Source organism: Myxine glutinosa, chromosome 1 (assembly GCF_964187855.1).
Source record: "Myxine glutinosa chromosome 1, kmMyxGlut1.1, whole genome shotgun sequence".
Classification (NCBI taxonomy): domain Eukaryota; kingdom Metazoa; phylum Chordata; class Myxini; order Myxiniformes; family Myxinidae; genus Myxine; species Myxine glutinosa.
Genome location: NC_136261.1, coordinates 92,966,152 through 92,992,014, shown reverse-complemented (window position 1 = coordinate 92,992,014; position 25,863 = coordinate 92,966,152). Strand labels below are relative to the sequence as shown.

At 46.8% G+C, this 25,863-nt stretch overlaps 1 protein-coding gene across 2 annotated transcripts in view; it reads right to left on the bottom strand.

Moving 5' to 3' along the window:
- The window catches only part of LOC137412847 (immunoglobulin-like domain-containing receptor 1), a 102,996-nt gene that overhangs the window by 5,139 nt on the left and 71,994 nt on the right, over positions 1-25,863 (bottom strand). For both annotated transcript variants that reach the window (XM_068098175.2, XM_068098176.2), the window contains 4 exons: positions 1,180-1,326; positions 870-1,031; positions 530-640; positions 141-234 (listed from right to left, as the gene is read on the bottom strand). In XM_068098175.2, the coding sequence (XP_067954276.2) occupies positions 141-234; positions 530-640; positions 870-1,031; positions 1,180-1,326 (514 nt within the window). The remainder of the gene's footprint in view (positions 1-140; positions 235-529; positions 641-869; positions 1,032-1,179; positions 1,327-25,863) is intronic.

The following is a 25,863-nucleotide window of genomic DNA, read 5'->3' as shown; positions in this document are numbered from 1 at the left end:
GGCAGAGAGTGGTGTGCGCTGTTCCAAGCGCCGTTCTAGTTTACTTTTGAAATAAGCCCAAGTTTGAAGAACACTTGCCTGCTGGTGCCGATTGATTGAAAAAAATAACCTTCAGGGTTTTGTAACAAGAAACAACACACCTTGTTTGCGGGCTGCGAGATCGAGGCCTCCGATTTTGTCTGGTTCTTGATGCCCGATAGTTGTTGTACCCAAAGCTGGTATCACTTCCTGCAGCTGTAATTAGGAAGTATAAGGGGGATTTCAGAATGACACCTCTGCAATGACACTCATCAGCCTTTTGCAAGCAAAGGTGCGGTTCAAATCACAAATACACACGACAACAAAGGAAAACCACGTTAGCTGGAGACAGACAAGTTAATGAGACTAGTAGCGACATTCCTGCCCTTACCTACAGAGGTCATTGCATGAGCAGCACAGACATGCACTCAACCAATGATGCCATGACAGCCTTCTGCTGCAGACAGAAGAAGAATAAGACCAATGTAAAAGCAAAGCAATAAGGACTGACCGGCAGGCTGGCGAAGAGGAGCCCTTGGGTTAAAGTTGGCCAGTTCCTGTTCCGTATGTTGAAGCAGACGTAGCATCGAGGGGTCAGCGGCAGCGATTCGTTGGCCATTTGCTGAAGCACATAAATCAAACAATTCGACAAATACGTCGTAGCAATTCTTTGTATTGCCATCAGGTAAGACAGCTATAATTGGATTGGTGTGAGGGTAGAGGAATAGCAACTGAAACCTGAATCCTATCCATATTCATTCTGGTGACTCCATCTTTGCTTATTCAGGTTCCTTCTGGTGACTCCAATGCAGTATTTGGTCTTTCTTTTGATTAACTCTGTCTCCATTTACCTGATTCAGATGCAGTTATGGAGTCGAGGCGTATGAGAGGTGTAATAGAGGGTGGATAGGATCTAGGCAGTGGATAAGATCCGACTGGTGGAATGGAGTTCAGAGGGAGCGTGTTGTTGTACCATTGGCCCTGCGATTTGGCGTACTTGCTGGCCGTATACACTGAGGGAAGGTGGGGAAGGCAAGTTTGCAATTGAAGCAAATATGGTAATCAATGTTTAATTAAATAATCTCATGGATAAGGGGGCATGAAAAAAAAATGAAAAAGACTCTCTGGGAGTACCATCCAACAGTTTGAATGGCCACTTACATTCTCGTGGGCAGCAGCAACGCTCTGGGCAGCATGGACAGCTCACATAGCAACAGCAGCAATGTGGACAACATTGACAGCAACAAATGCCTAACAGCACGAAGAGTAGAACTCCCCCGAGGACGATGCACAGCACAGTCTGCCAGTCTGCGCACCCATGCATGCATAATTGAAATTACACAGAATCAAATGTAATGCACAACCTTGCTTACATTTCTACAAGCATTCCTGTGCTGCATAATTACCAACCCACCCACGGTCTATATATACACAAAGAATTAAGTTAAGCACCCCCCCCCCGTTTTTTTACAACCTCGCACATTACAAGTTTGTTGTCGTCAAAACAGTGTAATATACCCATGATATTGCTATATTTTCTGGAGAAGTGATATTATGGTCACATAAAAACATAACAATCATGCCGTTTTCAATATTTTATTCTGAATAATTTAAGGTGAAATTTTTTGGGAATTTTAGGCATATTTTCACCTCAATTTAAGTATGGAGCTATAGGTCCATCACGGACAGTGTGGATGACGTTTATGTTTTCTAACGTACAGTCATTGTTCTGAGAAGACCTCTAGCGATCTTTGCGTCAATAACGTGTGTAGGACCCACGTGATCGGATCACTGACTCAACCCTACGTCTCATAGACCCTGTAAGCCGTCGTATGCGTTGCTGTGGCAGGTTGTTCCATTCCCGATGTAATGCACGTTCCAATTCATCCAGATTGGCTATTGGAGGGACCATCTTCGCAATTTGTCGTCCCAACATGTCCCAAACGTGCTCGAGGGGGTTCAGGTTCAGGACAGGATTAGGGGGTGCTTAACTTAATTCTTTGTGTAGGGGTGCTTAACTTAATTATTTGTGTATATATATAGTGTCTGCAGTGCCATATATATATATATATTGCTGCGGTTTTGAGAACCCACACAGGTAACATCATTAAAGGTTAAAGGTTGCACCCCATAGTTAGGCCACATGCAACACGTAGGTCACCTTAGAACATTAGTTATTTCTTAGTATATGTGAGAGAAGGCCATTTCCAATAGTTATCATCTGCGTTGTGTAAAACAAATAAGAGTAGGCCCCGTTCATTCTGCAGCCCTCCCTCCAATCGACACCATTGCACTCCATCCAGTCTGCACCCCATTGCCCCTCGCATTAGGATGCTCACAGTTGTTGCACCTTGCTTGCCAGTAGCGTTCGCTGCCCTTGGGTTTTCGCTCGAACCAGCCCAAATGCCACGAGGTAAGGCCCGAAAAGGGGGCGGAGCACGAGGTCGGGGGTGTGGCCGGTAAGACCCCAACAACCAACCAGGGCTCGGGTGAGATGGCCTGATAGGGTGTGGTAAGGGTGTGGCTAGAGATTCGAGAGGTTTGGCTGAAGCGGCGCAATATAACCCAGCGCGCAAAGCCCTTCGAGAGGACTTGCGTGCATACGGCAGTGGCAAAGACTAAGACTTGAGGACTTGGTTGGAGCGCATTGTGTTGTTGGTTACAAGGACTTGGTTGGAGCGCATTGCATTGTTGGTTACAAGGACTCGCTGGGGAAAGCGCCACTGTGAACTATTGTGAAAGACGCGCTATCCTGATCGATTGCAAGGGCTCGGTGGGAATTTGGCTGTGGGCTTACGGGGAGCGCATATCAAGCGCCGGTCCTTCTATTACATACGCGGCCGTGAGCCACAACGTAACCGTTAGCCAGCCTACCTTTCCCCGATGTAATTGTCCGATCCATGCCACCGACACGCGAAGATCTTGCCTGCCGTCTACCATCGCCTCCACGGTACGAGTCGGGGACCGGAGCGAGCTGTGAACGAAATCCTTGGGACCATCGCCTGACCATCTACAAACCCCGTGTGAGTGAGTCTGAGAGTGTCACCGAGTGTGAACGGGCCCGTGTCCAGGGGATACGTATAAGACTGTATAAGGCTGCCCTGTGTATCTGCTTCTTCCTCTTCACTGTACATTTCTGCTTCTTCTTCCTCTTCTTTATACAAAGTGTGTAATAAATTCCTTGTTCTTCCTGTTTTCCTCTTAAATCGACCGTCTTAGTGGTTTCTCCATTGGGTAAGCGTGGCACGATCAGGAACCGCTCGAATCGGGTTAGTTCCCGTTAACGGCCCGAATCGCGGCTCGCTTTCGCTCGGCAAGTCCACTGAAATCGTGGTTCAGGTGGGGTTATTTCCTTGCTTCCCGGAAGGCGCTGGTACTTAGGTAATAGGACCAATTCGACCTACCTTCCGGTCAGCGCTGAATAGGGTGGACGTAATAGCCCCGGATCGCGTCGGCTTGTAAAATGACAAGGGGATTAATCCCCCCTTGGTAAGGGGAAGGCCGACGTTGGAGATCCGCAAAAAAAAAAAAAAAAAAAAAAATATATATATATATATATACATATATACATATATACATATATACATATATACATAAATACATAAATACATATATACATATTGTTACAGACACGACTTTGATGTTAAGGTGGGCCGAGCGGAATGGCCGTCGTGTCCGCACAAATTACCCGACTATACTCGACGTTGACGAAGTCGCGCTACGCTGGCTCAATAAGAAAAAGAAGACACCCGGCTGGATTACAATCACACAATACGACACCAGGGGTTCAGTTCTCAAGACCTCCGGAGGAGGTTATATTAAGGCGGAAAAGGTTAGATTACAGGGGCTAGAGGTATATTACAGGAAGACAGGCACTTAGACACACTCTTATATTAACCCCGGACAGACGACAGACACACGGGACAAAATGCTGACTCACACGGGGATTGATGGCAAGGAAAGGCAGGTAGCGATGGCTCAAGGTGCACTCTTGGCTCAAGGCAGAATCGACTCGGTCCGGTCCAGAGATGCGGGGAGGTATCGTCGCGCTGGGGGTGGCGGTGGCTTCTCTCTCCAGTCTCCAAGCTGAGGCGCATCTGTTTCAGCGCTCGCAGGTCCGTCTTTCTCCAGCTGGGGGCGAATCTCACGTCACATCCGGCGCGTGGCCGCGTATATCCGGCGGGGAGTCACACGCCCTCGGCTCGTTAGCTCCGCCTCGTGGAATCGGCACGTTGCTTCTCATTGGGTGCGTGCGGGGGGGGTTACTGGCTCCGCCCCCGACGAGGAGCTGACAGCCAGCCCCTTCGGGGTAACCCCGTGGAGCGCATGGTCTGGAGCTAATCGAGCCGGTGTGAGGACGCATCCTCCCCCGCTCCGCCGCCATCCCCTCTGTTGTTGTTGTAATTGTTGTTGTAGTTGTTGTTATTGTTGTTGTTTGGGGAAGAAGATGGGAGGAGGTATGGGAAAGGTCCTAAACTCACTACTGATGCCATATAATCACATTCTGGTGCAACGAAGAGTCATAATTAATGGAAACGAGGCCTTAACTGACATAGAATAAGAATAACTAGGAAGATGTCCGAAAGTTGTCTACGTGTGGTGCGGTGGACCTGGGCACGACATTTAATGGGGGAATAAGGGGAAGGTCGGCTCTACTGATTGTTATTTACATGCAATGGGACTAGGGAATGGGGGATTGGGGAAAGTTGGGGAGTATTGGAGAAATAGGGGAATATTTACAAGCGGATATGGAGGCCAAATTCCATATTCGCAACATTGCACCCTTCTCTACCCTCGGGGCGTCCCGACCCGATAAATTTTTACCTACTTTAGTGTGGCACGCAATGTAGTTCCCTCTACTATTAACTCTACCCTGAGTGCGACAGTTTTACAGATATTCACAAATGAGTAAATATGTCCCCCTGCGACGTTGCACCCTTCTCCTCACAGAAACACACCCACAGGATAACCGAATCCGGAAAGAATTCGCAAACTACACATACAGCCGGTAGGGAGCATTATTTACACGACTACGCTGCTATTTACACTACGATCCAGGACCTGTTTTTGGAGGAACACATGCAGATGTTATGCATAGAGAGAGCGCGCTTGCCAACATCGATACACCAACCCACGAGTGCTCTGTGGCCGACGGCCTTTAATAACGTGCAGAGCACCCTTCCCGAGCATCAACAGCACCACCCCACCACCAATCGGTGCAGTCACCATTGTTCATTGGAATAAAAATAAATTCGACAACCCCTAACCCTGCAGGTGTCTCTTGCTCTTCTTGTGGTGCACTTGGTGTTAGTTAACAGTGGTTCACCTTTATGGCATAGGTGCCACGTTGACCCATAGGTCCATCCCCGGGTGGTGCTTGGCCGCAAACGAACTGCGGTCCATTGTGGGTGGCCACAAACATTGCGGTCCATATGGTGTATCGATCCCGGCAGCAAACAGCGAAAGTGCAGGCCCACAACTGCGCAGCCAGCACCTCTCTTTCCTCTCTCTCTACCCCAAAGCCAGATCCTCGGAGGTGGGAGACAAAAGAAGCAGACAAGTGAGTAAGGTGGTAAGGGCGCAAAAGTGCACGCAATATAAGGTAATGCACACTGGGGGCACATGGGAACCAGGTGAGACAGGTACGTTCCTATCGTACGCCCCCCCCCCCCACCAGGTAACCTACATGGCCCCTCCCTTACCCCTTACTGTATCCACAAAACACAACACTACCCATAAACATCTACTTTACAAATCAACAAACATCCCTACTGTCTTCCCCGTTCCTCCCATAAACCAAATTCGTCTTCTCTCCCTCCTAACCAATCAAATTTGCCATTTTCAACTCTCATCAAAATTTGCCATCTCCAACTCAACATCATAATTTGCCATTACCAATTCATCATCAGTCCCTCCTAGGGAGGGAGAGATGGAATCACCCCAATGTCTCATCCACGTCGTGATGCGTCTCACAAATCCACACAGCGATTCATCTCCTGCAACAAAACAAAGAAAACACAGGTGTGGAGTCATCATCATCACCACAGGTAAGTGGCTGCGTATGGTGCGACAGGTTCATCAATCCTAACTATCTCCTAAATGACTTTAACAACTTTACACTACCCGGGGTCTTTCTCCGGCCAAACCATTGGCCCTCTTACACTATGGGTTCTAAAAACCAATTCCCATTGGCCAAACTGTGGTGCTTTTCAATTTGGGGTCTCACTCCCCCGATTCATCTCCCGGTGCCCTCGTACAATTTCTGGGCTGCGACGTGTACCTCTCCCAGTGGGTCTACCCACCTGCACACCTCCACCACTGCAGTTGCCTCCGAGCTTACCTGCTCCTTACCCTAACCTAACTACCAGGGGAAGGCCCTCTGGCTCTCTCCCCACTCCGTGCCCTCTCTGGCACTGGGCTGCCCGATCCACACCCGGGATCCTCAGGCACCCACTCACAACTACCGGCTCCCAGAGCCCACCTGCGGCCTCACCTGGCCGACATCCTCACAGTGGTGGAGTGCCCAACCAACTACACACACTAACAGGCTACACGCCCAGCCATTTCCACAACACTAATGCACCCATTCACAACACCATTCTGCAACCGCACCACAAATGCCAATATCCAACCACAATTTACCTGCACCCTCTACCTAACACTTACACTACCCGCCCCGGGTACTCGTGAAAGGGGTCCACTCTTCCCCCATCCACACCTTCGCACCACTCCGTACCACTTACTCCAACTCTCTCCACACACCTGTACCTGCACACCTGTGCTCTCACACCTGGTGCCACCTGCACCCTTCTCTCCCCAAGCGCATTCGCGCTGATCCACACACTCACTACTCACACACTGCTCCACACACCTGTCCAGTTGCACACCTGTGCAATCACACCTGTACAATTGCACACCTGTGCAATCACACCTGTTCAATTCTCACCTGTTCAATCCTCACACACACAGCATCATCTCAGCTAACTACTCCCTTCTGAAACTTGCGCTTCCCAGTCGTCCCTTTAAACTATTGCGCTCCCACGTCATTATCATCCATACTAATCTACCTGCGTCCCCACTACAGGTATCAGTCACTAACTAAACTTAACGTTACCTAATGTCATCTTTCTAGATCCCTACAATATAACCTAACCCACCCGGGCTAGTTTTCACTGCCATACACCCCATAAACTATTGCTCCTTTGCCCCCACCTGTGAGGGATGGTGGATTTGCCATCCCACCACATCGGGGGTCTCTCACTACCAATTTTGCACATCAAATTTCAACAAATTAAAAATTTGCCAATCACTGCCCATCATCTGCCAATCACTACTGCCAATCCCTTGCCAATCATCAAATTTTGTTTTTCTCTAATTTTGGGTCCAAAACACTAACCTCATCACCCAGTCGACTCACTAATACCTCTCGGTGCGCCAATCCCTGTCCAAAGCCCGGCTTCGTAAAGCCAAGCAATGGATGCTGGTTGTTTTGTGCCAGCGGCTGGATGCATCCCGCATTCGGTGCAGGGAAGGAGGTTTACCCGGGCCGAGATCCCACGCACCATCTCGGCACGGAGCCATCCCATGGCTCGATCTCGGCCTGCCGGAATGCCTCACCAAAAAGTGGTCGCCATGACGACCCTTTCTATCGGGCTGCCCGCTCCGCCTAGTGGAGCACGGACGCGGCCGTTCAAAGCGAGGCCCAGCACGCACCGAGGGCCCGACTCGGCTATAAGTCGTTCTAAACTCTACCCCGTCTAACGTCGATGCTTCACCTGCATGCTTACATCCCGCAGCCCGTTCCTTGCTCACACATCCAGCCGTTTCCATGCCCCTCGTACCGTTCCTTACACACCCAGGTACACCCATTCCACTCACCGCCTTGGTCACACACCTGACCACCGAACACTTTGGCACACACTCGTTGGTAGCACACCTCACCAATACACCTCTTCGCGCCCCCTCCTCGGTCACCTCCTCTGTGACAATCACAGGTGTGCTCTCATTCGCACACCCAACCACGTGCCTCACCACCAACTCCAGCGTGCATTCCCACTCACGCTCTACCATTCCAGGTGTGCATCCTTCCATCCCAGGTGTACATCCTCGCTCACCTGTCACAACTAACTCACGCTCCATGTCACTCTCACTACTTTCACCTCCATTCCTGACAGCGCACTCACCCTTACTCTTGACAGCACACTCTTTCCTCATGCACCTGTCCGTCACACACCTTCCTCGCGCACACTCTCCCGTCACACCCTCTGTAACACTCCCCACAGGTGGACACTCTTCCTTACTTCTGACAGCGCACTCTTTCCTCATGCACCTGTCCGTCACACACCTTTCTCGCGCACACTCCTGCGCACACTCTCCCGTCACACCCTCTGTAACACTCACCACACCACGCTTCCATGTGCTCCCTCGCACACGCGCTACGACCGACTCACTCTCGCCAGCACACTCACTCCTTGGCACGCACTTTTTCCTCACACACCCCAGAGTCGGACTTTCTTGCACACCTCCATTTTCGCACACCAGACCTGTCGCACACTTCACCAACGGCCTTTCACGAACACCCGGGTCTATCTCGACCCCCAAGCTTATTAAATCACCTGGCGCATCATACGCACGACCATATTGGTCACCACTTACACCGGGTCCTCTTCCTCTTCGCTTCTCCTCCATCACCTGCGAATCCCTCATCCGGTTAACGAGCACATCACGATCCAAACACAGACTTTGGACCAATTCTTTTATCTCCTCTTTTATCTCTTTGTTATCCCCTCTCCGTCGCTTCTTAATTTCGCTCACCCCTTCTTCCACTTCTTCTAATTTGTGCCTCACCTCTTTTATTCCCCGGTACGTCTCCTCAAGCTCATCCTCTAAGGCTACCTTGACCGTTTCCAGGTGCGTCCTCACCTGCCGGTCCTTCGTCTCCATTACCTCTATCACCTCGTCCAGCCTCGTTGTCAGTCCCTCACGTACCATCTGACATTCCCTCTTCGTCGCTACCAAGTCATCTTTTAGTTCTTTCTGTGTCGCCTTTAAACCTCCTAATACCGCAGTGTTCCTTTGAACCTGCTCCACTAACTCCGTCTGTCCCACCGTCAGCTGCTCCACCTCCTGCGTCAGGTCCTCTATGCCCCCTTGTAACTTTACAGTCCCCTTTCTCACCTCCTTCTCCATGTGCTCCTTACAGTGCCTCACCTCCTCGCGCACTCCTCCGACCTCCTCACTCACTCCTCTTCTGATCTCTTCTCCCATCACTTGCATCTCCTGCCCAGATGCCACCCTCATCTGCTCCATTTCCTCCCTGTGAGCATCCAGTTTGGCTTCTACCCCCATTCTGACCCCCTCTATCTGCTGCCCCATTTGGTTAACTTCCCTTTCCGCTTGGTCCCTCATGTCCCTCAATTTGCCTTCCATACTGTTTTCTAACCCCTCTAACCCATTTTTCACTCCCTCTATCTGATTCTCCTGGGCAGCCATTCTATTTTCTACCCCCGTTAACCCATGTTTCACCTCTTTTATCCCGTTGTCTAACCCCTCAAAATTATTGTCTAACTTCCCAATTTTCTTGTCTAACTCCTCAAAATTATTGTCTAACTTCTCACCGGTACCCCTCGCTTCGTCCCTCATTACCCCCAATTGCTCACTCCGAGCCCTCGCTTCGTCCCTCATTACCCCCAATTGCTCACTCTGAGCATCCATCCGGTTCCCCATTACCCCCATTTGGTTTTCCAATCGCTCACTATTCTTTTCCATAAGGGCCGTCATTTGTATAAAAAAAAGTTCCAATCTTCCCAGCGGCGCTACTTCGGTCGCGGGCACGGTGACCAGCGAGGCGCCATTTTGCGCGCCCGCTTCTTCGTGCGTGACGGCGCTATTTTGCGAACCTGCCGCCCTCACTGCTTCGCTCTCCTCCTGTCCCTCATTTTGGTCCTGGATCGACCCTACCTCACTCTCCTTTACCGGACCCCAGCTGTCTTGATCCGCCATAGCGCGACTTGCAAAATTCGAGTTTCGTAAAACAAATCCAATTTTTTTTTTTCGTTATAATTTCGTCGAGCGCAGTACGCGCTCCGAATCGATTTTCCCTCCCAAAATTTGGGCCTAATAAATTTAGTCCCGGGTTCGAATTCCACTCCTCGACACCAATTGTTACAGACACGACTTTGATGTTAAGGTGGGCCGAGCGGAATGGCCGTCGTGTCCGCACAAATTACCCGACTATACTCGACGTTGACGAAGTCGCGCTACGCTGGCTCAATAAGAAAAAGAAGACACCCGGCTGGATTACAATCACACAATACGACACCAGGGGTTCAGTTCTCAAGACCTCCGGAGGAGGTTATATTAAGGCGGAAAAGGTTAGATTACAGGGGCTAGAGGTATATTACAGGAAGACAGGCACTTAGACACACTCTTATATTAACCCCGGACAGACGACAGACACACGGGACAAAATGCTGACTCACACGGGGATTGATGGCAAGGAAAGGCAGGTAGCGATGGCTCAAGGTGCACTCTTGGCTCAAGGCAGAATCGACTCGGTCCGGTCCAGAGATGCGGGGAGGTATCGTCGCGCTGGGGGTGGCGGTGGCTTCTCTCTCCAGTCTCCAAGCTGAGGCGCATCTGTTTCAGCGCTCGCAGGTCCGTCTTTCTCCAGCTGGGGGCGAATCTCACGTCACATCCGGCGCGTGGCCGCGTATATCCGGCGGGGAGTCACACGCCCTCGGCTCGTTAGCTCCGCCTCGTGGAATCGGCACGTTGCTTCTCATTGGGTGCGTGCGGGGGGGGTTACTGGCTCCGCCCCCGACGAGGAGCTGACAGCCAGCCCCTTCGGGGTAACCCCGTGGAGCGAATGGTCTGGAGCTAATCGAGCCGGTGTGAGGACGCATCCTCCCCCGCTCCGCCGCCATCCCCTCTGTTGTTGTTGTAATTGTTGTTGTAGTTGTTGTTATTGTTGTTGTTTGGGGAAGAAGATGGGAGGAGGTATGGGAAAGGTCCTAAACTCACTACTGATGCCATATAATCACATTCTGGTGCAACGAAGAGTCATAATTAATGGAAACGAGGCCTTAACTGACATAGAATAAGAATAACTAGGAAGATGTCCGAAAGTTGTCTACGTGTGGTGCGGTGGACCTGGGCACGACATTTAATGGGGGAATAAGGGGAAGGTCGGCTCTACTGATTGTTATTTACATGCAATGGGACTAGGGAATGGGGGATTGGGGAAAGTTGGGGAGTATTGGAGAAATAGGGGAATATTTACAAGCGGATATGGAGGCCAAATTCCATATTCGCAACAATATATACATATATACATATATATATATATATATATATACATATATAATCGTTAGATTAAATAAGACGCGGACGTAGCTTCAGGACGTCGATCTTTAATTGTCGACAAGCTTTCGACCAACAAAGGTCTTCTTCTGAGTCGGCCCCAAGTTCAACGGAAGTCAGGGAGCAACGGAAGTTGACTTCCGTTGAACTTGGGGCTGACTCAGAAGAAGACCTTTGTTGGTCGAAAGCTTGTCGACAATTAAAGATCGACGTCCTGAAGCTACGTCCGCGTCTTATTTAATCTAACGATTATTTATTCAATACAAATGAGACGCCCTGCTCGTACTTTGGAGTTTCTACTATTTCTTACAGATATATATATATATATATATATATATATATATATATATATATATATATATATATATATATATATATATATACCAGCTGAATGCACCCGCGTTGCCTGGGGTCTTTTTGAATGAATTTAATCTCCTGTACATGGGTCTGACGTGAGCCCAGTATCAGTTTGTGCTCAACGATTCCTTGTTCTTTCTTCTGTCGGGCTCCGCGAGAGAGAATTTTGAAAGCATGTGTTGCAATCAGTCAGATATTCCTATTAAGTGCACAAGTTGTACTTCAAGAGAATTTTTAAAGAAGAAGAAGATTCATTGCGAAATGGACCCAGCCTGGCCGAAGCGGCCTCGACCGGCCTCACCACCTCACCTAGCCTATAACCTTCCCGGGGACCGTCCCGACATTTTTTGTTGTAGAGGTTTCCTCTTATCTTTCACCGTTCAGGAGATTAGTGTGGGCAGACAAATAAACAAACATTTGCAGTTTGCAAAAAAGCACCTAAAGGACTCTCAGACTGTGAGAAACAAGATTCTGTGGGCTTTCATGTGTCTTTCACTGAGGAGAAGCTTCCGTCTGGCCCCTCTACCATAAAGCCCAGATTGGTGGAGTGTTGCAGTGATGGTTGTCCTTCTGGAAGTTTCTCCCATCTCCACACAGGATCTCTGGAGCTCAGCCAGAGTGACCATTGGGTTGTTGGTCACCTCTCTTACCAAGGCCCTTCTCCCACGAATGCACAGTTTGGCCGGGCGGCCAGCTCTCGGAAGAGTCCTGGTTGTTCCAAATTTCTTCCATTTAAGAATTATGGAGGCCACTGTACTCTTGAGAACCTTCAATGCAGCAGAATTTTTTTTGTAGGCTTCCCCAGATCTGTGCCTTGACACAATCCTGTCTCTGAGCTCTGCAGGCAGTTCCTTTGACCTCATGGCTTGGTTTTTGCTCTGATATGCATTGTCAGCTGTGAGACCTTATGTAGACAGGTGTGTGCCTTTACAAATCATGTCCAATCAATTGAATTTACCACAGGTGGACTCCCATCAAGGTGTAGAAACATCTCAAAGATGATCAAGAGAAATGGAAGGCACCTGAGCTAAATTTCAAGTGTCATAGCAAAGGGTCTGAATATTTATGTCAATGTGATATTTCAGATTTTCTTTTTAATAAATTTGCAAAACTTTCTAAAATCCTGTTTTCTCTTTGTCATTATGGGGTATTGAGTGTAGATTGATGAGGGAAAAAATGAATTTAAACGATTTCAGCATAAGACTGCAATATAACAAAATGTGAAAAAAGTGAAGGGGTCTGAATACTTTCTGAATGCACTTTATATATACACATACATACATACATTTAGATACACAGTCTCAGCAGTGGGATCCTCCTGGGTCTCCTACCATAGAACCCTCTTTCATTGAGTTGGCGACAGATGGTGCGAGTTGAAACTGTCGTGCCTTGTGTCTGAAGGTCGCTTGAATATGTTTGGCAGTTGATCGAGGTGCTTTCTCCACCATTCGAACAATCCTTCGCTGCAATCTACAATCAAGTTTACTTGTGCGGCCACATCCAGGAAGGTTGGCTGCAGTGCCATGGGCCTTAAACTTCCTGATAACAGTGCACGGTGAACACAGGAACATCAAAGTGTCTGGAGATGGACTTGTGGCCTTGAGATTGTCCATGCTTGGCTACAATCTTGTGTCTGACCTCCTCAGACAAATCTTTGTTTCTTTTCTCCATGCTCATTGTGTTACACACAGTGACACAAAACAGCAGAATGACTTCTTTTCTCTATTCAAACTGTTTGAACGAGTGATTTTTATATTGCAAACACCTGCATCTCACCACAGTTGAGTTCAATTCCAAAGTAAAGGAGAATCACCTGCTCGAAATTTAATTATTTCTAACAACTTCTAAAAGGTGCCAATGATACAGTCTGGGCCATTTTAGGATTTCTGTGTGGAATAAGCTAAGATTTAGTATTTTTTTCGGATTTTTTTTGTTTTGTTCCACTGCAAACCAAAGAAATACAAACGTGGGTACCAAGAGATTTTTTAATTTCAGCAATTTTGTGGAAGAAATGGTGAATTATTTGAAAAATGTGCAAGGGTGTCAATAATTTTGGCCATCACTGTATGTATGAATGTATGTATAGTAAGGTCGATATATGAAAAATACCCCCTCAACCCCCAAAAAATTGCTACAAAAGGTTTCTCAACTGATTCTGGTAGGGTTTAGTGTACTTTATAACATACTAAAAGTTTACCAAAGTAGGACCCCCGGAAAAGTGTTTTTTTCAAGATGGCGTCCAAGATGGCCGCCGAAACCTCTTAATGATCATAACTATGTAACTATCAACTCAAATTTGATGATCTTGGTGTCTATCCCTAGGTTTTTGGGGGCAAGGAACACATTAAGACCATTAAAAATGAAAGTGGGCCATTATCTAACAGGTTGAGGGGGCATTTTCCATATATTGACCTGAAGAATGTGTCAAATTGGATCTAACTGAATAACTAATTCTCATCTTTCTCTTTTTCAGACATGATTCAACAATGAGTGCAAGCACAGCCAGTCAAGCTTTTTGTCCAATCTGCAAGGAGGAGATCGAGGATTCCAGTGATAACTGGGTTGCAATTCAGTGGAAGGGGGCGAAGGGAATAAATGAAGCCAGTGTAAAGCGGAAGGACGATCTTGTAGTTGAAGCCAGTACTAAAGTGCATAAAAGCTGTCGTCAACAGTACATAAATGATAAAAACATTAAAAGCCATGTTGCAAAGAAAAGTAGTGGTTCTGTGCCACCAAAGAGAACCACAAGACAATCAAGTGGAGGTTTTGACAGTGAAAAGGATTGCGTATTCTGTGGATGTACAATTGATTTGGACAAGGGACACTTTAGCTGGGTACGGACTGACAAATTTGTGGAGACAATTGTGGAGGTCTGTGAATCCCGTTCAGATGATTGGGGACATACTGTAAAGGGTCGGATTGAATACTATTTACGAGATTTACATGCAGCAGACGGACTTTATCATCATTCGTGTAGTGGAAATTTCCGGTCCTTCAAGTCTGTGCCTTTAGAGTTCCAGAAAGCCCCCGAAGCCAAGCGCAGAAAGTGTGGTCATCCTAAAGATGAAGATAAGTATGAAGCATTTCAGAAAATGTGTGCTTACCTAGAACTGAACAGTGAAGAACAACTAACTGTTACATCTTTGAGCCTCATAATGAAAGGGTATCTTTGTAATCCTGATTCGGAACCGTATGACAATTACAGTTTGAAAAAGCGTCTTAAAGAACGCTTTAAGGACTCAATTTTTTTTGGTGAAAGAGAAGGCGTGGACGATATTGTTACGATGAGAGAACAAACGTCGCAGATTCTGAGATCATACTACAAGCAAACGTGTCAGGAAGGCGATGAAGAGTCCCAAAAACGCGCTATTATTGAAACTGCTGCTAGGTTAATCAAAAGTGATATAAAATCTCAGGTTTCTACCGTGACGAATCAGTATCCAAGTAGTGATGATTTAAAACTTGATTCAGCCCTATCGTTCATTCCGACTAGTCTGCGGACAGCACTGGAAACATTGTTCGTTGGGAAAGACACAAGACGCAAGGTTGCGGCAGTTGGTCATGCCATAATTCAGGCAGTTCGCCCACGAGCTGTCATTGCACCGCTACAAATGGGACTTGCTGTGCAAATCCATCATCTGTATCGTTCGAAGTTCATTGTGGATACTCTTCATGAAATGGGATTCTGTTGCTCATACACAGAAGTGATCAGATTTGAAATACGTAAATGCAGCGGATTGTGTGGAACCTGATGTCCTAGGTGGTGATGTAGATTTGCTGGAGATGTCTGTCCTCTTTGCCGCTGATAATGTTGATCATAACGTTATCACTATTGACGGCAAAGGGACATTTCATGGAATGGGTGTAATTGCCTGTGTCACCCCTGGAAAACGGACGAACCATCTCATTCCGCGAAGACAGATCTCAGAACTGAAAACTGAAAACAAGACAAAAATTCCTATCTTGGAGTACAGGTTTGCAAGGCATGCTTGTCATGAGGTAGTCTTCGAGGACCTGCCGAGATTTCTTGACTGTGACAAGAGGATCGATATTCTGTGGGAAGTCTCCCTCGGCTTCAAAGAAGCAACACCGAATTGGCAGGGGATGATGCATATCTTGCATCACGGGAGCCAGCACCCTGGGCAGTCGTCAGTCAAATTCTTGCCTATGATCAATATGTACTCTGGAGACAAATCGTGCATTGTGTCTACATTAGACTTTGTTTGCAACCTTGCCATGAAGCACAACCTTCCCACCATTGTAACTTTTGACCAGCCCTTGTATTGGAAGGCTACCGAAATCATCATTGATGCGCCACAAAGTAGTCACCTGAAAGGCATTGTTCTGATGTTGGGGTGTTTCCATACACTTATGAACTTGCTGGGGGCCATAGGAACTCTCATGGAAGGGACCGGTCTCAAAAACATACTTGAGACTGTCTATGGAGAAAATGCAGTTGTGCACATGATAACAGGGAAAGCTGTCCAGAGGGCTTTGCGGGGCCATCTTCTTGTTGACAAGTGCCTACATAGCCAGCTTATAACGGAAATGGCCAAAGACGATCCCGAGATTCAGACACTGCTGGATCAAGCCGAGGAATTGTACTCCTCCCTTCTTAGCGGAGAGACGAGGCTAGGAGATGCTGCTTGTTCTGAGGTTTTGATCCAACTCGAGACAGTAACGGAGAAGAAGAAATCTGAACTTGCTCAGACCTCAAAGACCAGCAAGTTGTGGCTGAATTATCAGCATATGGTTGGCATGGCAAGAATGTTGATCAAGGCGGATCGTACTGGGTCTTGGTTGATGCATTTGCAGGCAGTGTCCAATTGCCTAACTGTCTTTGCTGCAGCTGGGCACTTCAATTACCTGCGATCTGCTCATTACTACCTGCAGCAAATGAGCAACCTGGAGGAAAAGCACCCAGACGTTTATCGAAAGTTCCGTGATGGTTTTCAAGTTGTTCGTAGGAGCAATCAGTGCTGGGCAGGGCTTAGTAGTGATCTTGTCATCGAACAAACGTTGATGAGGTCTCTGAAGAGCACTGGTGGTCTAACTCGCGGCAGTGGGATGACCGAGGACATGCGAAACCTTTGGACCTTATCTGCACCTGTAACATCCGAGTACAACATTGCGATGCAGGATTTCACAAACCTAACCTATACTACAAGTCCGCAACACAAAGACTCAACTGAGGCGCGCATCAAAAGAGATGCATCTGATCTCGAGAAAATTCGGATAAAGCTTGCAGCCTGCTCACCCTTCACATCTGATCCTACTCTGAGAAACATTGTCAACAGGATAGTGGCTGGGCCAGATGTGAATGTACATGACTTTGAATCGGTTGGAAACAAGATCATTGAAGATATAATCGGAAAGTCGGCATTTACTTACAAATTCAAGCGGAAAGACAGAGCCAAAACCCTTGGGAATATCTCTGCTGTGAAGATTGCTCCTGATCGTACCATTGATCCTGCCCTTCTGTTCCAGCGTTTCCTTCTGGTGTCAAGGTCAGGAGATCTTTCCCTTGAAGAGGTTTTGACGTATGAACTAAGCCCCTACCCTCCAGCCCTCTTTGAGACCAGGAACGTTCTTCGAAAAGCAGACAAACCTCAGCTTGCTCAGGCAATTCGAGACCATGCTGCGGACTTATCAAGTGAGGCTGTGATGAACTCTATTCCCAAAACAGATTGTTACGTGCTTGATGGTGGCTCTTTGCTCCATCGTTTACCGTGGAACAAAGGCGACTCATATAATGCAATAGCTGAGTCTTATGCAGACTTCACTGTGAGACATTACGGACAAGCGACAGTGGTGTTCGATGGCTATGGTGAAGGTCCCTCCATAAAAGACAACACACATCAGAGACGAGGAAATAACCTGCACCCTATTGTTAGTTTCACTGCAGAAACAGAGTTTGCAGGCAAAAAGGACGACTTTTTGTCTCGTGACAAAAACAAGGCAGACATGATTGCTCTCATCAGCACAGCACTAACTAAAAGGGGATGCCATGTCATTCAGTCACCAGGGGATGCAGACGTTGATATCGTTAAGGCAACTGTTGAACGATCCCGTCATTGCACCACAACGTTGGTCGGTGAGGATACAGATTTGCTGATCTTGCTCCTTCATTACTCCAGAACAGACAATGAGATCATCTACTTCCGTTCTGATGCAAACAAGCAGTCAAAAGAACACAGAGTGTATAACATTAACCTGTTGAAAGAAACTTTAGGAGACGATGTGTGCAATGAGTTGCTCTTTGTACATGCCTACTCATGATGCGATTCTACTTCAAGGATTTTTGGCATCGGAAAAAAGTCAGCCTTCCGGAAATTAGTGAAATCTGATCCTGTCATGAAGTCCTGTGCTAGTGCATTCATCCTTCAAAACAAATCTCAAGAGGACATATCAGATCTTGGCAAAGACCTGATGGTTGATCTCTTTGGTGGCAAGTCTAATGATACGCTATCATCACTCCGCCATATCATTTTCACCAAAAAAGTGGCAACTGCTCAAGCATTTGTCACTTCTGAACGGCTCCCCCCAACATCACCTGCAACAATATTCCATAGCCAACGTGTGTACTTTCAAATTATGGTATGGATGGGGATGGCAAATGAAATGAACCCAACTGAATGGGGATGGAAACAGGAAAATGATCAGTTAATTCAAATTATGACCCAAAACAATGCTGCGCCTGACGAACTCTTGAACATTATCCATTGCAACTGTTTGGGGGGATGCAAATCCTCTCGATGCAGCTGCAGACGCTATGGACTCCGCTGCACTGCTGCATGTGGCCCTTGCCAAACTGAAAACTGTGACAATCCAAACAACACTCAAGAGGTCGATACTGAGGAGGAGGATGACACTCAAAACTGAACGCTCTGAAACTTATTCTATGGACAAAGGTGTTTGTGCATTAGGTGACAGCTGAAGGTCATGAGTTCAATTTCATAATGATTCAACAGCTCAGTAATATCCAAAGTTGTCTTAATGTGTTCCTTGCCCCCAAAAACCTGGGGATAGACATCAAGATCATTAAATTTGAGTCAATAGTCATGGACTTGCGGTCATTTGGAGGTGTTGGCGGCCATTATTGACGCCATATTGGATTTTTGTGTTACATATAATGGCCCACTTTCATTTTTAATGGTCTTAATGTGTTCCTTGCCCCCAAAAACCTAGGGATAGACACCAAGATCATCAAATTTGAGTTGATAGTTACATAGTTATGATCATTAAGAGGTTTCGGCGGCCATCTTGGACGCCATCTTGAAAAAAACACTTTTCCGGGGGTCCTACTTTGGTAAACTTTTAGTATGTTATAACGTACGCTAAACCCTACCAGAATCAGTTGAGAAACCTTTTGTAGTAATTTTTTGGGGGTTAAACTGTATTTTGACCTGACTAGTATGTACAGTCATGTGAAAAAGTAAGTACACCCCATGTAAAGTTTTGACTTTTTCAACATATTTCAACATGCAGCTATTTGATCTTCATTTCAACAATATTGATAGATAAAGGTGATATAATATAACAAATATCATGAAACATTTACATTTTGTAGTCTATTGTATAATTTAAATAAACATAAATGCAAATTTCGCATGTGGAAAAAGTAAGTACACCCCTACATTTATCACTACTTCAAATACCTAAAATTAGAATCAGGTGCACCAGCTCAGGTGCAAGTGGTTAGAACATCGTTAGAGAGGATCTTGGAGGAACCTGTCTTATTTAAACCTCAGACATTTAGTTTGGTTTGCTCTTTGTTGTTGAAGTGTGTGGCGTCACCATGCCTAGATCAAAAGAGCTCTCTGAGGCCTTCAGAAAGAAGGTTATAGATGCTTACGAGTCTGGGAAGGGATTTAAAAAGATCTCCAAACAATTTGAAATCAATCATTCGACTGTCCGGAAGATCATCTACAAGTGGAGAAGATTCCAAACAACTGCCAACTTGTTCAGGCCAGGCCGCCCCAGCAAGTTCAGCCCGAGAGCAGACCGCAAGATGCTGAAAGAAGTCTCGAAGAACCCCAGAATGTCATCAGGGGACCTACAGGTAGCTCTTGCCACTGTTGATGTCAAATTGCACGAGTCTACCATTAGAAAGAGGCTGCACAAGTTTGATCTACACGGGAGGTGTGCCAGGAGGAAACCTTTGCTGTCCAGAAAGAACATCAGGGCAAGACTAAAGTTTGCCAATGAACACCTCGGCAAAGACCAGCACTTCTGGAACAATGTGCTCTGGACAGATGAGTCAAAGGTAGAGCTATTTGGCCACAGTCCGTGTTTTTGTGATCCAATAACTTTCGTTCTCTGTTTTCCCAATCTTTTCACCCCATAGCCCTCTTCCTTGTGTAAATCACAACTCAAAAAAATCCAAAAAAAAAACATTTCCTTCTCTGTTCTCATTCGTTTATTCATTCTCATTCGTTCGTTCGTTCGTTCTTCGACCACGTGTTTCTCCCCCATTTCCCCAGATAGATTGTCAAATTTCAACTCGTTATTTTATCGTCCATGCGTTATTGTTTTGATTATAGTTACTTTTGGTTTGAATTTCCTGTAACTTGTAATTATTTAATCGTGTTCTGCTCCTCGTGTGCGGCCTTGTAGTTGTACCCCCGTCGGTGTTTGTTATCTTAATCGTGTTTTGCTTGGCTCTTAGTTTTTTTCCCTTCTACCCCGAACATAATACTCTGTCTAACGTTCTAAATCCCCACCTCCCCCCCTCCCCACCCCCAAAAACCACAGAGAAAGGAAAAAACCAAAAAACATTTATTTTCCTTTCTCCACGTGTACTGTTGACTCATCCTGTATTTTTTGTCCAGGTGTGCTGTTCGCCCCGCCCCCATTAACTCCTTGCCATCCACCGTTTGCCCTTCACGTGACTCGTGGTGGTCCCTCTCGGCTCTCCCCCCGTTGGTATTTTTGTGCACATAAGATTGTTCACGGTTCTGTTTAAATATTATTTAAACATGTATAAACTTTCCCCTTCAGTGTTTTACTCAGTGGTATTTTACAACATGCTGTTTTTCTTCCTATTTAAAAGGCTTTTCTCAATTTCCTCTCCAACTCATTCCACCTCAAAAAAAAGAAATTCAATATCTTATACGTCTCCCTCACTACATGGTCTAAATTCACATTCATTCCATCCCTCCTCCATCATTCTGAACCGGATTGCTAACTTGAAAATCACAACAAACCCAATTTGTTTTCAATGTTCGTCTTTCATTAATCATCCACTTTCTAAACTCCCCTCTCTTGCCCCTCCCATCCAAATCCCTCCCCTTGCACCTACACTCCTAAACTCCCCCCTTGCCCCGCCACTCTTAAACTCCCCCCCTGCCCCTCCACTCCTGAACTCCCCCCTTGCCCTTCCACTCCTGAACTCGCCCCTTGCCCTTCCCCTCCTAAACTCCCCCCTCACTCCTCCCCTTCAAAACTCCCCCCCAACCCCTCCCATTCAAATCTCCCCCCATACCATTCCTCTCCAATTCTCCCTCCTCCCCCCTCCTCCTCAAAGCTGCCTCCTCCCCACTTCGTCTCCCTTCTATCTCATACCTCCACCCCCCCCAACCTTCTTCTTTCCTCTGCCCCCCCTCAAACAACCCCTCACTGTACCTCATCCCTTCACCTTCAAACCTTTCATCCTCCTCATCCTTCCCTTTCTTGGAACTCTTCTGCAATCGCTGACACACTAACAACTGCTCTCCCTACCTCCCCCTCTCATCCTTCATCTTACCCTACTCCTCCCCTCCCCTGTCCTGTACCCGATGCTCCCCCTCTCTCTTCATTAACGGTATGGACCTCAAACATCCGGGGCCTTCGCTCAAACCTGACTGATCTCTCCATACAGGTTGCTTCTGACAATCCAGACTTGATCTGCTTAACAGAGACTTTCCTCCTTCAAGATGTCTCTGATTCCTTAATATCTCTTCCTCGTTACTCCCTCCTCCGGTATGATAGACCTGAGCCTCGGCCTGATGGTGGGGTGGCTATCTTTATCAAAAACTCTCTTCCTCACTCTCCTTGCACTGCCCTCTCTCCTCCTCACCCCCAGGAGTACCTCTGGCTACGGCTTCCTCTCCGCTCCCACCTTTTGTTCATATGTGTTCTGTACCGTCCCCCAAACAGTGATGACTCCATCTACATTTCACTGTCCGACAACATGGACCAACTTCTATCCACTCATCCCAACTCTCTCTTCCTCATATGTGGTGATTTCAATTGTCATCATGCCACCTGGTTGGGTGTGGGTTCCTCTCTCACCAGTCATGGCACCTCAGCAAAGGACTTCTGTGACTCACTGGGATTGACACAATCTGTCAATTTCCCGACCCGGATCTCAGCCAATGGAGTATCTTCTCTTCTAGACTTGATTATGACTAACTTCCCTGCTAATGTCTGCTGCTCTTCTTCTGCTCCAATCGGTTCTTCTGATCATGTGCTTGTCAAAGTGGACATCTCTCTGGCCATTCTCAGAGAGCCTCCTCAGCGTCGACGAGTCTGGCATTTCACTCAGGCCGACTGGGACGGTCTTCAAGCAGCCATCAATCGTCTGGATTGGTCTCCCATCTCCACTGCCTCTGACATCAATTCTTCCTGGGAATTCTTCCAAAGCAAACTGATCTCTCTCATGCACAGATTTATCCCATCTCGCCTTCAGTTGTCTTACCCTTCCTCCCGTCCATGGTACACTGAATCTTGTGGTGAGGCAGTTGCCCTGAAACAACTTGCCTTTGCCTCTTGGAAGGCTAATCCAACTGAAGGAAATCTCAGTTCCTTCCACCAAGCTCGGAACAAGTGTGTGTCTACCCTCAGGAGTGCCAGGAAGCACTATCTCTCCTCACTCAAGAATGAACTCTCAAACCTGTCTCCTTCCTCCAAATCCTGGTGGCGTCTGGTCAAATCCGTTTCTGGTGTTTGTTCCCCCTCCATCCCCTCCCTTACCTCAAATGGCCACACAGTTGACATCGCACGTGACAAAGCCGAATGCCTCAACTCTGTGTTTGCCTCAAAATCCTTAGTCCCAAACCCATCTCTCTCTGTTCCCACCTTTCCCCGTCGAACCAAACTGCTCCTGGACTCTGTGACCTTCTCTCCTGACAAGGTGGAGGAGTTTTTGTCAAACCTCGACTCTGATTCTGCAACTGGACCAGATGGCATCAGCCCACGGGTCCTAAAATCCTGCTCTGCCGCTCTATCTCACCCTCTCTCTGTTCTTTTCACCCTATCTTTTGCTCAAGGTCATCTGCCAGCATCCTGGAAATCAGCAAACATTACCGCTTTACACAAAAAAGGTGCAAAAACAGATCCTTGCAACTACAGACCAATCAGCCTGCTCCCAATTATCAGCAAAGTCATGGAATCCATCATTGCTTCGGATATGAAATCTTTCCTCTTCTCCAATGGCTTGATCTCTGATCATCAATTTGGTTTCAGACCAGGTCACTCTACTCTGGACATGCTGCTTCTGCTGTCTCAACAATGGATGGAGGTCCTCAATGCCAAACAGGAAATCAGAGCTGTCTCCCTTGACATATCACGTGCCTTCGATACGGTCTGGCACCCAGCTCTGCTCACCAAACTCTCCTCCTATGGTATCCATGGAAATCTCCATGCATGGCTTGCGGACTTCCTCTCTGGTCGTAGTCAACGTGTGGCCCTGAATGGATTTCTCTCATCTCCCCTTCCCATTCAGGCTGGAGTTCCCCAAGGCAGTGTGCTGGGCCCTGTGCTTTTTCTGGTCTTTATCAATGATCTCTCCGACTCTCTGGAAAATCCTCTGTATCTCTTTGCTGATGACTCCACTCTCTGCCGCTCCATTCCTCTTCCCTCAGATCGGCAGTCTGCAGCCTCCTCACTCTCTGAAGACCTGGACAAAATCACAGACTGGTCAAACATGTGGAACATGTCTTTCAATCCTGACAAATCTCACACTCTTACTATGTCTCTCCGAAAAGATCGACTGGACAACCCTCCCATCTACTTTCTCAACAATCCTCTCCAAGAAGTTCTGTCGCTCAAGCTTTTTGGTCTCACCATCTGCCATGATCTTTCTTGGGAAAACCACATTTCCAAGCTGGCCTCCAAAGCCAGTCGCCGACTGGGCATCCTCCGTCGTGCGAAATCCTTCCGAGGCACACCTGAGCTCCTCACCACATACAAGGCTTTCATCCGCAGCTCAATGGAATACTGTTCTCCCCTATGGGCTGGTGCTCCTGCCTCACACCTGGCTCGGCTTCACGCTGTTGAATCCAAAGCTTTCAGAATCATTGGAATCTCCCGCGATGAAGCTATCTCTGAGGGCCTTTCACTCACTCACCGCAGGCAGGTAGGTGGTCTTTCTGTCTTCTACCGACTCCTCTCCGGCCTTGCTCCCCCAGCTCTCTCTGTGCTCTGTCCCCCAAATATTCCTACAGGTCGCACAAGATCTGCCAGCCACCCTCTGATGGTTAAACTGCCGAAATCTCGGCTCTCTGCTCACCTTCACTCTTTCATTCCTCTTTTCTCCCGCCTCTGGAACAAACTCCCACACTCACTTCAATCACACTCCTCCCTCCAGGTCTTCAAAACAGCTGTTCACCACCATCTCTTATCTTCCCCCATCCAAAACCTTGATCTTTTCTACCCCCACTAATTCACCCCAGATCCACCTTGTTTGAAATTCCAACTTCTTTCCTGGAAGTCTTGGCAGTGTCCATATGTTTTATACCTCTCCCACCCCCCCCCCCTTCCCATGCCTCCTCCCCAAAGCCCTCTCCCTCCCACAGTTCTCTCGATGTCTCCATGTCTCTCGGTCCCTGCTCTCAAATGTTGTGTTTGTGTCCTTTCCCCTCTCTCCCCATCTTTTCTACCGCTCCCGATGTTATTTGTTTTGTGTGTCTGTTTGTCTTTCTGTGTGATTAATGTTCGCTCTTTCACGAGCCTCGATCTTGTATACAAAAAAAAACAAAAAAAAAAAACAGTACCAGAAGACATGTTTGGCGAAAACCAAAGACAGCATTTGACCACAAGAACCTGATACCAACTGTAAAGCATGGTGGTGGAAATATTATGGTTTGGGGCAGCTTTGCTGCATCAGGGCCTGGACAGCTCACCATCACAGAATCCACTATGAATTCTTCATTGTACCAGGGGGTGCTTGAGGATAATGTGAGGACATCTGTTGGAAAGTTGAAGCTCAACCGAAGGTGGACCTTGCAACATGACAATGACCCTAGACATACCAGTAAATCCACCAAGGAATGGCTGAAAAGAAAGAAATGGAGGGTTCTGGAATGGCCAAGTCAAAGCCCGGATCTAAATCCCATCGAGATGTTGTGGGGGGATTTGAAACTAGCTGTGCATGCAAGAAACCCCTCAAACATCTTAATTTTTTGTTGAATAAATTATTGCAAAGTCAATTTCTCATTGTTTTTTGTTCAATTAGATCACCTTTATCTATAGATACTGTTTAAATGAAGATCAAATATTGATATGTCCACATAGGTTAAAAAGATTTTAAAAACATTTCATGGGGTGTACTTACTTTTTCCACATGCGAAATTTGCATTTATGTTTATTTAAATTATACAATGGACTACAAAATGTAAATGTTTCATGATATTTGTTATATTATATCACCGTTATCTATCAATATTGTTGAAATGAAGATCAAATAGCTGTATGTTGAAATATGTTGAAGAAGTCAAAACTTTACATGGGGTGTACTTACTATTTCACGTGACTGTATATATACACTACGAGTCAAAAGTTTTAGAACGCCTCAATTTTTCCAGTTGTTATTGAAATTTACGCAGTTTAATGTCTCAATTTACTCAGAAATTAAGCATAGAACAAATAAACAATTGGAGATAAAAAAAGAAATCATAGGATCATTTTGTTGAACTAAATTTTATTTAAATTTTTGACTCGGCAAAGTAGCCACCTTTTGCAGATATAACCGCCGAACACACTCGTGGCATTCTTTCTACAATGGAAATCAAATATTGTACGGGAAGTTTCTCCCAACACTGTTATGTTGCAGAAGTTCCCACAAATGTGTTGCACTTGTAGGTTGCTTTGCTTTCACCCTTTTGTCCAGTTCATCCCAAACTAGCTCGATGGGCTTTAAGTCAGGAG